The sequence below is a fragment of the Paroedura picta genome, chromosome 2, assembly GCF_049243985.1.
Source record: "Paroedura picta isolate Pp20150507F chromosome 2, Ppicta_v3.0, whole genome shotgun sequence".
Taxonomy (NCBI): domain Eukaryota; kingdom Metazoa; phylum Chordata; class Lepidosauria; order Squamata; family Gekkonidae; genus Paroedura; species Paroedura picta.
This window is the reverse complement of record NC_135370.1, coordinates 165,400,626-165,413,625: the sequence shown is the minus strand read 5'-3', so window position 1 is coordinate 165,413,625 and position 13,000 is coordinate 165,400,626. Positions and strand designations below refer to the sequence as shown.

The 13,000-nt window shown below is 45.0% G+C and overlaps 1 protein-coding gene across 1 annotated transcript in view; it reads right to left on the bottom strand.

Moving 5' to 3' along the window:
- Positions 1–3,618: 3,618 nt before the first annotated feature.
- The window catches only part of HHIPL1 (HHIP like 1), a 37,032-nt gene continuing 27,650 nt past the window's right edge, over positions 3,619–13,000 (bottom strand). The window contains exons 5-9 of the mRNA XM_077323645.1: positions 10,941–11,067; positions 9,743–9,888; positions 6,753–6,834; positions 6,484–6,566; positions 3,619–4,436 (exon numbers count right to left, since the gene is read on the bottom strand). Coding sequence (XP_077179760.1) covers positions 3,814–4,436; positions 6,484–6,566; positions 6,753–6,834; positions 9,743–9,888; positions 10,941–11,067 — 1,061 coding nt within the window. The 3' untranslated portion in view covers positions 3,619–3,813. The remainder of the gene's footprint in view (positions 4,437–6,483; positions 6,567–6,752; positions 6,835–9,742; positions 9,889–10,940; positions 11,068–13,000) is intronic.

Sequence of the window (13,000 nt, the reverse complement as noted above, 5' to 3'; positions counted from 1 at the left end):
GTGTTAGGATATTGAATAAGACCAGCCACTGGACTGGTCCACCAAAGCTCGTCTTATGCTTTTTTTGTTTGGGGCGAGTCTTAATTTCTTATTCACTCTCTCACCGGGAGTTGCCTTCTTCCGTCATCCGAGCCAGCCTCCCATTCATCACCACAACAGAAACAGGCCTTTCTAACTGAGACCCATGCCTACGGTCCCACAGCATCCAGGGCTACCAAGTTCTGAGGAAATAGGAAAGGAACTGCTGTGCTTTTAAAGGCCAGGATGGTTGACTTCAAAATTTCTTCCATGCTGAGTTTTTGATATTTTGTCTGCCACTTTGAACAGGGGCCTTGAGAGGCACTACATACATTTCCTAAGGATGTAACAGATCAGGAGCCTTGTGTCCAGTTCATAAGATGATCCTGCCTCTTTCCATGACAGGAGAGGGGACTTCTGAAATACATTTCCCTCATCAGCTTGGAGGCGCTTTCAGAAAGTCACTGCTTTCCTCATCGCATCTTTGGTCATGGCAGCTGATGGCCCAGTCCAGTAGGGGGTATTGCATAACCTTTGCTACCTGTTGAGGAACCGTGGCTTAGTGGCAAAGCATCTGCTTGGCATGCAGAAGGCCCCAGGTTAGTTATTGGCTGGCTCTGGTGCTACGGGCCCGCAAATCCTTAGACTGACACATGCAGAGAGTGTTACTTCTTTCCAGAGCAGAACTACAAGTCTTTCATGTGTAGGGAAGGAGAGATCACAAGATGTCATAGTCCCATTGTATATGGCACTGGTCAGACCACACCTGGAGTACTGTGTGCAGTTCTGGAGGACTCACTTCAAGAAGGACGTTGATAAAAATTGAAAGGGTACAGAGGAGAGCGATGAAGATGATCTGGGGCCAAGGGACCAAGCCCTATGAAGATAGGTTGAGGGACTTGGGAATGTTCAGCCTGGAGAAAAGGAGGTTGAGAGGGGACATGATAGCCCTCTTTAAGTATTTGAAAGGTTGTCACTTGGAGGAGGGCAGGATGCTGTTTCTGCTGGCTGCAGAGGAGAGGACATGCAGTAATGGGTTTAAACTTCAAGTACAACGATATAGGCTAGATATCAGGAAAAAGTTTTTCACAGTCAGAGTAGTTCAGCAGTGGAATAGGCTGCCTAAGGAGGTGGTGAGTTCCCCCTCACTGGAAGTCTTCAAGCAAAGGTTGGATACACACTTTTCTTGGATGCTTTAGGATGCTTAGGGCTAATCCTGCGTTGAGCAGGGGGTTGGACTAGATGGCCTGTATGGCCCCTTCCAACTCTATGATTCTATGATTCTATGATTCTATGATTCTATGAGATGCTCTCTAGCCGTTAGCCTTTCAAGGACTCTCCTATCTGCATAGCATGGGAGGTGCTGAGAAACAGAACAGAGATGTGTTCTCTGGGGTTTACAACTCTGGAATAAAAATTGACATTTTCCTCCTTGCATAAAACGCTTCTGCTTCACCAAACATTCAATGGAGCAGAAAGTGCCGCACACATCATTAAGTGCAAACATTTTCCTTCCGGGCCTGACAATAAAGGAAACAGGAAGCTTTAAGCCCACACAGCCTTGACATGTTTTGATGTTTCTCCTCGCTTCCTTCCTCTGTCTGATGCTTCACAACCATTATTGGCCTTGACAGTCCTCATTCTGGATTTCCTGTCCTCCCCCCCCCCCTCTCCCCCACACTGAGTCATGCCTTTCAGGTTCTTCACATACTTCTTGTGCTGCTAACAGAATTTAAATTTCTACAGTGCAACAGGAACGTTAAACATATGCAGAGCTGTCCTTCAATAAGCATTGTGGTAATGGGTCTACCTTTGGGTAGGAAGGCAGTGCCTCAACATTTGATCATAGCTGGACAGACATCTGAAATCCCATTTACACTGTCCTCTACTGGCTGGCCCTCCCTCTCTGACACCACTGTGTCCTTCATGTCCTTTCCCCACATAAAGCGTAACTCTGCTCTCAACCCCCCATGCACATCTCTTCACATCAACTTCTGGCCCAATCATCTATGCCAGCTTTTCTCAACGTTTTCACCACTGAAAAACCACTAGAACAGGCTTGGAGAAACCACAGACACAGCAAATTGTGCAGAATATGGTTGGGAAGAAGAGCTATGTACATACCCATCCAGAGCCCGTCCCGTTCCCATCCCCTCCAGGCTCATCATTGGCCTTTGGGGGGTTTACATCAGTGGTTCCCAACCTTTTTATCACTGGGGACCGGTCAACGCTTGACAATTTTACTGAGGCCCGGGGGGGGGAGTGGCAGGGCAGCCCCCAAGGCAGCAGCCAGGGAGGAGGAGAGGAGGAGCTGCAGCCTCGTACCGACTGATCCACAGACCAGTACCTGTCACCGGCCCTGGGGTTGGGGACCGCTGGTTTACATGACATATCACCCAATAAACATTTAACACATTTTAAAAATATATAAAAAATTAATTAACTCCCAACCTTTTCAGGGCTGTCAAGAAACCCCAGGGTTTCATGACACCTTGGTTGAGAAAATCTGATCTGTGCACTGGCAATCTGAAGGGGCTTATAAACTCAGCAACTCATAACAAGGATGTAGAAGCCCAGGAGTTGTGCTGGGGAAGAGAGACTCAGGTTCACAAGAGGAATACTCTCACTTGTTGTAATTCCTACCCTAATCCCAAATCCAATGCAGGAAGCATACATTCCCAAAAGCTTACCCCCCCCCCCAAAATAAAATCTTGTTGATCTGTAAAGTGCATTGGACTCAAATCTAACTATTGCAGACAAACACAGCCGCCCTCTGAAACTCCCCTACCCTTTTTCTGGAAGTCTTAAGTGAGTCCCTGGGGAGGAAACAGAGAGATCTAAGCCAGCTGACAAAGAGCTTTGCTAAGCATCTGCAGTCTTAAGCTTGGTCAGCAGTGTGAGTTTTTGCAAGGAGGCAAAAGGCACTTGGCCCTTGGCTTTTAGCATGTCTAGAGAGAAGCAAGCCAAGCCCAAACGCCCTCCGTTTACCTGACGCTGCCTTCAAGGACAGGCGACTTCCCCACATGTTCCTCCTGTCCTCTGCTTACCAGTTGTCTATCCGCTGGGTCTCCCCCTCTGCCGCTCTGGAGCAGGGGTAGTCAAACTGCGGCCCTCCAGATGTCCATGGACTCCAGTTCCCATGAGCCCCTGACAGCATTTGCTGGGGCTCATGGGAATTGTAGTCCACGGACATCTGGAGGGCCGAAGTTTGACTACCCCTGCTCTGGAGCCAGTAACTCATTCATGTCCATCCCCCCACATTTAGTCTGAGGAAGTGCAAGCACTCGAAAGCTCACACCTTGAATAAATCTTTGTTGGTCTTCAAGGTGCGATTGGACGCAGTTTTTGTTGCCCCACACAGACTGTAACTCTGCTGCCGACCCCCACCGCCTATGCACATTTCTTTGCATCAATTGGGGCTTCTGGGTAAGAAGCCTGTGTAATACAGGCTGGTTTTCTATCCATTGTACCTATTTTGATAATCATGAGATAACCAGAGAAAAGCAGCATATAAGAACCAACTCTTCTTCTTCTTCAAGGCGAATGTAAGCCGCTTTGAGACTCCTCTGGTAGAGAAAAGCGGCGTATAAGAACCAACACTTATTATTATCATATTTTTACTTCCAGTTGCAAAACTTTAAATGTTCAGTGACCAAGATGGCTGCCATTTTATATGCCGCATGCCCCTTCTGCTCACCCCATGCACACAATCAAGATGCATTCGACAAACACGTCCACGTCGGACAATGGCATTCCAAAAGAACGAAGCACGACAGCCTGGGGCTCCCGCCCCATTTACTGTTCAGTCTCAGTAACGTCTTCGTGGCTACAGATCACCCCCGCGTCCTCTTTGTGGGAACAGTTGTGCTTCCCAATCTCTGCATGTGGACATTCCAGCAGCGTCCTCTCCCGGCCTGAGCACCGGACGTCATCGAGAAGAATAGGAAGCGAACGTCCCTCCCCAAACTCGGCTTTCTTGGTTGCCCTGATCACGAAAGCATAACCCAGCTGGCGGCAAACGACCGTGGCTGCCTTGGAAGTCCACAAATCGTCACACACAGTGCCCCACTTCCCGTGGATGAAGATTTCCACCCTCCCTCGGTCCTTCCCTTCCCCGTTGCCGTTCATTAGTCGGACGGCACCGTTGCGTGGCTGTGCGGGTGCGCTGGTGGGCTTGTTTTTCCTCCTCTGCCCTCGCCTCCCCCCAGTCCTCCCTCCTTTCCTGGGCTTCGGAGCTTTGGTTCTTGGTGACACCGTGGTCATCAGCACCCTGTTTTGGTTTCTGAGAAGAGTCAAGATTTGTTCCACCCAGTCTGGGGTCGTGACCCGAGGTGGTTCCGCCGTCGCTTTGGCCCTCGCTGGGGCCCGAGTCGTGGCTCTTAGTTTAGGCCGTGGTGTTGCTGTTTTTATTATAAGCTCTGGGTTGGAGAAACAGAAAGACAAAACATCGTCACTGCCCGGAACTGCAAGCATGTCTTTTCGTGACTGGGTTACTGAACTTTCAAAGAGGAAGCCGGAGACAATTTCTTACACTGCCAGCAATTCTTTTTCCTGCTGTGGTCTTCATTATTATTACACATTGCCTGTTAGCAGCTGGTGAGAACTCTAGCTCTCTGTTGTGCCAGAATTGTGCTGTTTCATTCATTGGTAGGCAGGACTGTAAGCATTCAGAGCTTTATTCTTTCTTGTAATTGGGATGTGCGTAAAAGGGAGCAGAGTTGTCAAGGTAACACACAAAACATTCTGTGGAGTGTGTGTGTGTGGGGGGGAGAGAACTTTTCCTTTTTGGTTTTTAATGAGAGCGCCAACAGAAAGAGCACTGATATTCCCCTCACCACCACAGAGCTTAGAAAAGGGTTCCTGTTTCTCTGCTAATTTTGTCTTGTTAACGCCCAACATTTAGGACATTTTTCCAAGTTGCATGAGGTTCAGAATTACTGGACATCTCTCAATGGATGTGGTGCATTTTAAATTTCCTTACTGAACAACAGATGGCTGTGAGAAGCCCTGACAGCAGGTGTTTCTTACTGCAAACATTCACTGCCAAGACATTTTTAACAACAGAAATACATTCATTGAGTAATTCCATCTCACTCTGCAAGGCTACACAAGGTACGCATATTTTTAGCAATCTTCACAAAGGTGAGTACTCAACTATGCTGCCTAAAATCAGAGTTGGAAGGGACCATATGGGCCATCTAGTCCAACCCCCTGCACCCTGCAGGATCATTGCTTGAAGACTGCCAGTGAGGGAGAGCTCATCACATCCTTACTGCTGAAGTACGCTGACTGAATTTTTCCTCCCTGATATCTAGCCAATATTGTTCTACATGTGGTTTCAAATAATACCACTTGCAGTTCATTGTCCTCTGAATAACCAACCTCATGGGATTGTTGTGCACAAAAAAATTGAGGGGGAAAGAGAGAAAAAACATGTAAGCCATCCTGAGGTCTCTGGAATCAAGGCAGAATAAACATGAAACATAATTAATAATTATTACAATATTTCATTGATCACTGCCTTGCATCCGGTAAATAAAGGGTTTTATATCTTATTCTCGCCATCTTAATGATCATTGTAATTTTCGGGGATTTTGTTATTGTTTTATGGGGTAAACTCTTATGATGTTTTATTATTAACTGCCGTGAGCCAGCTTGCTGGGAGTGGCAGTCAATGAATGAATGAATGAATGAATGAATGAATGAATGAATGAATGAATGAATGAATGCTGAACTTCATGCAACATTTTAGTAGAAAAACATCCACTGTAATTGTTAGATCGGAGGCCAGTAGGACCTTATGGACAAACAAGGTGATACCTAACGAAGGAAGATTTGATTCTCAAAAGCTTATGCTCCCCAAATCTTCTTGGTCTTTACACTCTATCTACCCTCTGATCATAGAATCATAGAGTTGGAAGGGACCACCAGGATCATCTAGTCCAACTCCCTGCAAAATGCTGTGATTGCTAAAACATACACAAGTGCTTAGGATCCTGCAGGCCATACAATAACTTTAAGCCCTTTGCCTCCCTTATCTTTTTATTATTTGCTCCCTCTTTCCCAAAGAGCAAGAGCCAAGACGGTTTGTCCTAGGTCTAGCATTTGAGAACGTTGTGCAGAGTAATTATGCTTTTGCTGGATTTTTTTCTCCTCTCATTTTGGATTTGTAGCACATATCTCCAAACAGAAGGCAAGTTTTTCTTTTAAGCCCATCTTGTCTGCCAGAAGGGTCACCCCTGCTTGCCATTAATGAGTAAATTGCCTTGCAGGTAGGCATGCCAGCCTGCTCCATGAAGCCACAAGTTGGACATCAAAAATATTCCTTGATTTCCCAATCCATCCCCTCAGCTTGCAGCCCCATCAGCCCACCTCTCTTGGAAAGTTCCAGGGCGAATCGCAGTTTTCCTCCCCCACAACCCTGCAGTGTTAAGCATTCCTTAATATAATATGTATAATACTTACTTTCCTTTGCTACAAACTTGACGAGTTTGCTTTTTGTTTTGACTGGTAGAGGCTCAATACGACATTTGCCGGGCGGTGCTCTCCTGATATAACCAAGAACACAGAGCAAGAGAGTATAATGAGAGAGAATATAATGGGGGGGGGGGAGAGGGAATGGTGAAGAGGAAGCCTGAAGTGTAACAGAAGCCAAAACACTGAACACGTATCAGAGACCCCAGATGTTCACAAGCAAAGGAGGCCCACTTCTTATTTATTTATCTACTTCTTACCGGGAGGTGTCCACTATTTTGTAAACTACTCCATTAGGAGAGGCGGCACTTGGAATTCCAGTAGACATGAAATACAGCTCTCCTTCAAGGGAAAACAAAACAGAACAAGCATGAATAATTTGCATGCGTCCTTAAGTACTCCAGTAAGCAAAGGAACTAACGGGTCTGAGAGCCAGCATGGGGTAGTGGTTAAGAGCAGCAGTCTCTAATCTGGAGAGCTGAGTTTGACTCCCCGCTCCTCCACATGCAGGCAGCTGGGTGGCCTTGCCTAGTCACAATTCTCTGAGAGCAGTTCTCCTAGAGTTCTCGCAGCCTCACCAACCTCACAGGGTGTCTGTTGTGAGAGGAAGGCAAAAGCATCTGTAAACCGCTTTGGGCCTCCTTTGGGTAGTGAAAAGCAGGGTATATAAAAAAAGAACACTCTTCTTCTTCTCTAACTTGGCACATTAACAATGCAATCTTAAACAGATTTACCTTATTTTAAAGCCATTTAACTTCAAAGATGTAACTCTTGCTTAGGATTGAACTGTATATCTGCCGGACAATATCTGCCTTTTAAAAAAGCAAACCTTAAAGTGATTTTCAATACATCCCGAACAAAATAATATGCAGATTCCTGCCATGACTCTAAAAAAACCCACCTGGTAGCAGGTTCCACGGTGATCCATGGCCATCTCCCCATAAACACCTCTAAGACTGTGGCATTAGTTAAACTGTGTACATTTTAACAAATGCTTCATGTGAACTGGTTCACAATCAAACCATTCATCTATTTTTTTACAAGGGGATCTTTGTGGAGCAAACTCCATAATCTTCACTCAAACTAGGCACTGCCTAAATTGTGCCTCAATTATCGCAAAGCATTATTTACTGGAGGGGCTATGCTGATATTCCACCAATCCTCCAAGAGGTTCAGGGTGGCACATCTAAGATTACCTCCTTATATCCTCATAGATCTGTGAAGGTTCAGCTCTTTCTTGGGCTGTCTTTTCCAATCCCGAGAAAGTTTATTCCCCGAGCTGAAGGACCACTATGGTCTAACAGCCATATGGGTCAGGAAGCTGAAGAGGAGAGGGAATAAAATTGCCCTCTCTTCATGGCAGAGAACAGGCACTGATCCTGACACTGACAGTGGGTTGGAAAAGACTGTTGGGGGGAGAGGAACATACAGAAGATCCATGGCAATCACTGTTTCCCATGGGCAGATAGCAGGATCCAACCCTACGTATGGTGTGGAGAAAATGGGTAGAGAAGCAGACAAAGGCCACTTGTCAACTTCTTGGTCAACTTCTTCCTAGTTCAAGTTCAGTCCTCTATTCATTATACCACACTGGCTTCCAACTACAGCCTTACGAAATCGTATCTTTCCCCTTCAAATGCTTGTTCACTCTCATCCCCCACAAAGAAACAGGTGTGTTTGCTATTCCAACGATGTTTCCTTTATAAAATGAAATAATAGCCCATTCAGATATTCTCCACCTATTTAGTTAGGGTTCGCAGAAAGCGTCATCTTATGAATCTCCAAGAAACAATGCTGTTTAAATGTACTTCGGGGATTCTGACAAACAGTTGCCATGTTTGGATGCCAAAGAAGTTTAGGTTGCAAAGAGCCTACAGGCTACAAACATTTCTAAATGTTTGCTTAGCAACAATGTTAAACATCTGCATGGGGGGTGATGCCGAAGGCCACAAATTGTGAAGTGATTTTGCCCTCTGAAGTTCATCACACTTATCAACAATACTCATTTCTCTAATTACCCGCAACACGGAATTGACCTTTTCTGCCAAGCTTCCACACTCAGTGGACAAAACATTTTCATTCAGTTATCCGCCATAATTACAAAGATCTCTTTCCCACAGATTATCCACCAGTTCAGACCCCATTTAATTTATAGAGCAGGGGTAGTCAAACTGCGGCCCTCCAGATGACCATGGACTACAATTCCCAGAAGCCCCTGCCAGCAAATGCTGGCAGGGGCTTCTGGGAATTGTAGTCCATGGACATCTGGAGGGCCACAGTTTGACTACCCCTGTTATAGAGGATAGGGCCTATCATATCACCATGGTAGCCAAATAGAATCTTCTATCTACAGTAGCAACAACAAACCTGAATTCTTCAGGAGAGCATTTTTACACTGACTATAGAGCTATACTATAATTAGAAGAGGAGGTTGAGAGGGGACATGATTGCTGTCTTTAAGTATTTGAAAGGTTGTCAGTTGGAGGAGGGCAGGGAAAGGTTCCTGTTGGCAGCCGAGGATAGGATCCACAGTAATGGGTCTGAACTACGTATAGAATTATATTGGCTAGACTAGATATCAGGGGGGAAAATATTTCAGAGTCGTTCAGCAGTGGAATCAACTGCCTAAGGAGGTGGTGAGCTCCCCCTCACAGGTATGTCTAAGCAGTGGTTGGACAGATACTTATCCCAGATCCTTTAGACTGATCCTGCACTGAGCAGGGGGTTGGAATAGATGGCCAGTCTGGCCCCTTCCAACTCTATGAATGCTTCAGAAAGATGCTTTGATAAAGAGAAAGGGACTGGGGGCTATACTACTGTGTGTAGTATGAACTATCTATGAAATCCCTACATATCTAAAGGACTGTCTTCTCCCACATGTTTCTGTTTGGGAATTAAAAGCACAGGGAGAGGCCCTCCTGATTGTCCCATCAATCAAAGAAGCTCATTTGGTGCATCCACAAGAGAAGGCCTTTTTGGTGGTAGCCCCACGACTACAGAACAATTTCCTCAGGGAGGTGTGGTTGGCCTCACTCACTTTCAATCTTTAGGTGGCAACAGAAGATGGCTTTATTTAAGACCACGGGGGGAGGGGGGGATAGTTTGGTCATGTGACCTGCAAGGCCCAATGGGCACTGAGGAATGGGGACCATAAGGCAAAGTATGTAAATTCTGAGCCAGATACCATTCTGCGAGCCCAAAACTTTGAGAACTGCAGCCAGATAGCTGATTAAGCAGTTGAAATGATTACCTGCCTCATCTTCAGCAAAAGAGATGATATACTGATAGTAATTATTGATAAGCCCAGGAAACATGCAAGTTTGTCCTGTTCCCATGCATATTTCATTGTACTCCCATTCCTCAGTGACGCGGTTCTCCTTCAAGGACATTAGACACCTGAAAGGCAATATTAAAAACAAACAGAAAACAATTAACTGTCTCCAGGCAACTGGATGAATAATTTTGACTATTAAGTATGCATTCCACCCTTTTTCCACCACAGTGCATTATCATCATATATCATAAAAGAGAGCACCAAGTTAATTTGTGCCTCATTGAGTAATTATCCTCATTTACAACTAAGGAGAATAAATGACAAAACAGCTCATGCAATCTTACAATCCATATCCTACAAAGATTAAAAATAGAATGTATTTCTACTTTTTAAAATATTTCCAGTGTTGTAGCTCTATCGCCACCCTAACCATGAGGACTAGAGACGTAATTTAAAAAATTAAATTAGAGCTGGAATGCCTGGGATTTTACATGATGCCTTAGAACCCTGAACAGACCTATGGATTATACTTTGCTTGCTCCTGTTGTGAAGCAAAGTCTAATAGTACTTTAAAATTAAGGCAAAGGAAAGATACTGCTGGAAGGGCTATCTGTGCTTGGAAGAAAGATGTCCCTTTAAATTGTACTCCATCTTATCAAGGCCATCAATCACTGGATATTTTAGAAATAACAAAAATATACCAAAGCAATACTCTGATACTGAAATCCAGTTTATATATGACTTACAATAAAACACATTATTAACGTTCCTTGGAATTTGCCACGGCAAAACCTGCTTTGTAACAACTAAGAAAATTTACCATGTGGTGACCTCCTCCCACTAAACAATTTACAACATCATACGCCCTTCACTAAGATATCCAATCAGCTTCAAAGCACAGCCAGGCTATTTGCATGAACCTATCCCATTGTTCTATTTGCATACCTGCGGGTGGCTCATGCACCCCACCATATTATGTCCTTGCTTCGCCACTAAAAAGAGAAAAGGAGTACACGGGATATTCTTCATATTCTTGCTTTGCATCTGGCAGGGGATGCAATTCCAGCAAGCAGCAGAGGTTAGACTGCATAAGCGTTAGCTTCTCACACTCAGAACCAAGACGTCAGCTGGAGTTACTGACTGCTCACCCAGCAGCCAGTCTGCAGTCACTTACCCACTCATAAAATCACCAAATATGTACAGCCCATTCAAGTTTGGAGACTCACAACCCCGATAGACATAGCCTCCTGTAACTGATTTCCCCATTTTGTGTGGGTAAGCATATATGGGGAGCACGTCATCTGCAAAGGGGAAAAGATTAACGTCATCCCTGAAGGATGCAAAGTCCTTGTTTTACCTGTTTTATGTCATAATGTCGTTAAAGGCGGATCCTTTTCTGGTTTCAGGAAGCAGAAACAAAAAGCCAGTTTGAATTATATGCATTGCAAGGAACAAGACCTGGGGAAGGAAGGATGCCAAATCCCCTTCTCCACAAATGGCAATAGCCTCAGCTCTCCTGTATCTTTTATCTCTCTGGACAGAAAAGCCTCTTGGGGTGGAAGGTGATTTTCAGTAGACCAACAGCAGGGAACAAAAGGGGATTAAAATGCTCCCTCCCTCCCTCCTTGCTGGTCTGCTATTCTTTAGAGCCGTCTGTGGTTGTGACTTCATTCGCTAACAGCCTTCAGGGAAAGGATCCTAGAACATCATGTGTGAGTCTGTTTTTAGAGCCCCATGAATCATTCCAAAAAGTTAATCGCCGCAGGCTGAGAGAAAGAGGCTGTTCTGCAGAGTTGGTCCTCGAGGTGGAAGGGGAAAAAGGTTATGTGGGGTCCCTATCGGGATGGGTCTTGGGGATGTGTTTGGCGTTGAAAGAGTATAAGGGGGGAGCATCTGGGAGATAGGGCCATACCACATAGAGAGCTGACAGTAATTTGTGGAAATTTGAACACAGACACATTTTCACACAATTTGTCCTGAATTAAGATGCTAAAGTGGCAGGAGGAAGGCTGAATTTCAGCTGCCGTCTTACAGACACAGAATATTAGCAAATGATGCACATAAAAGCCGAAATTTGTCCCAGCCCTCTGGGCTTCTACAAATAAGGCACGACAGTTCCACACAGGGAAAATTATCACCCCATTGGACGCTTCTTCTGCAGGTGACCAAAATGATGAAGAAGTTGGAGCACCTTTGCTGTGAGGAAAAGCTAAAGTCACTGTGGCTTTTAATTAGGGAATGGAGGTCTAAAGGGAGGCAAGACAGAATTTTAGAAAATTAAGCACGGGGTAGAGAAAGCCCAAAGAGAGAACATTATTGTTGGTCTTCCATATTAGGTTTTAGGGGCAGCCAATAAAACTGAAGAACAATAGATTCAGGACAAAGAAGTAATTCTGCATTCAATGAGTAATGCAGTTGTAGGATTCACTGCCAAAGAACGTGGTGATAGTCACCAGCCCAGATGGCTTTAAAAGGGGGCTAGATGGATTCATGACAGATAGGTCCATTCATGGCTAGTAGCTTTGCTGATTAAAGGGAACCTCTATTGTTGGAGGAAATAAACCTCTGAATATCAGTACTGGGAAGCAACATTAGATGAAGGGCTTCTATGCTCTGCTTATTCGTCCAACTGGGAGAGCTGGTGGGCCACTGTGTGAAATAGGATGCAGGGACTAGATGAGCTATCTAGATCAGGGGTAGTCAAACTGCGGCCCTCCAGATGTCCATGGACTACAATTCCCAGAAGCCCCTGCCAGCATTCGCGAATGCTGGCAGGGGCTTCTGGGAATTGTAGTCCATGGACATCTGGAGGGCCGCAGTTTGACTACCCCTGATCTAGATGATTCAATAGGGCTACTCTTCAGTTCTAATCCAACAAGACCAAACCCTTCTTCCACGGTGGAATTCCTAAGTCCATTGGGAATTAGTGCCTAGCATGATAGGAAAACTAGACCTATTACACACAGTGTTCTAGCTCACAGTGGATCAGTTGTTCTTTTCTAATAATGCCTGTTGCAAACACATCCTCATTTCACCCATGCCTGTTGAAAAGCAGATCTTTGGAAAGAAGAAATATATATTTCTATGCGAGTATGACAGAAAACAGAATATTTTTTTGCTTGTCACAATGTTCTATATTTTTCATGAAGCCACTATAGGCAGAGATTAAGAAAAGGTATCCTGAACAGGAAAAGTATGCAATGATTCGTAGCAAGGCATGACCTTCCAAGCATC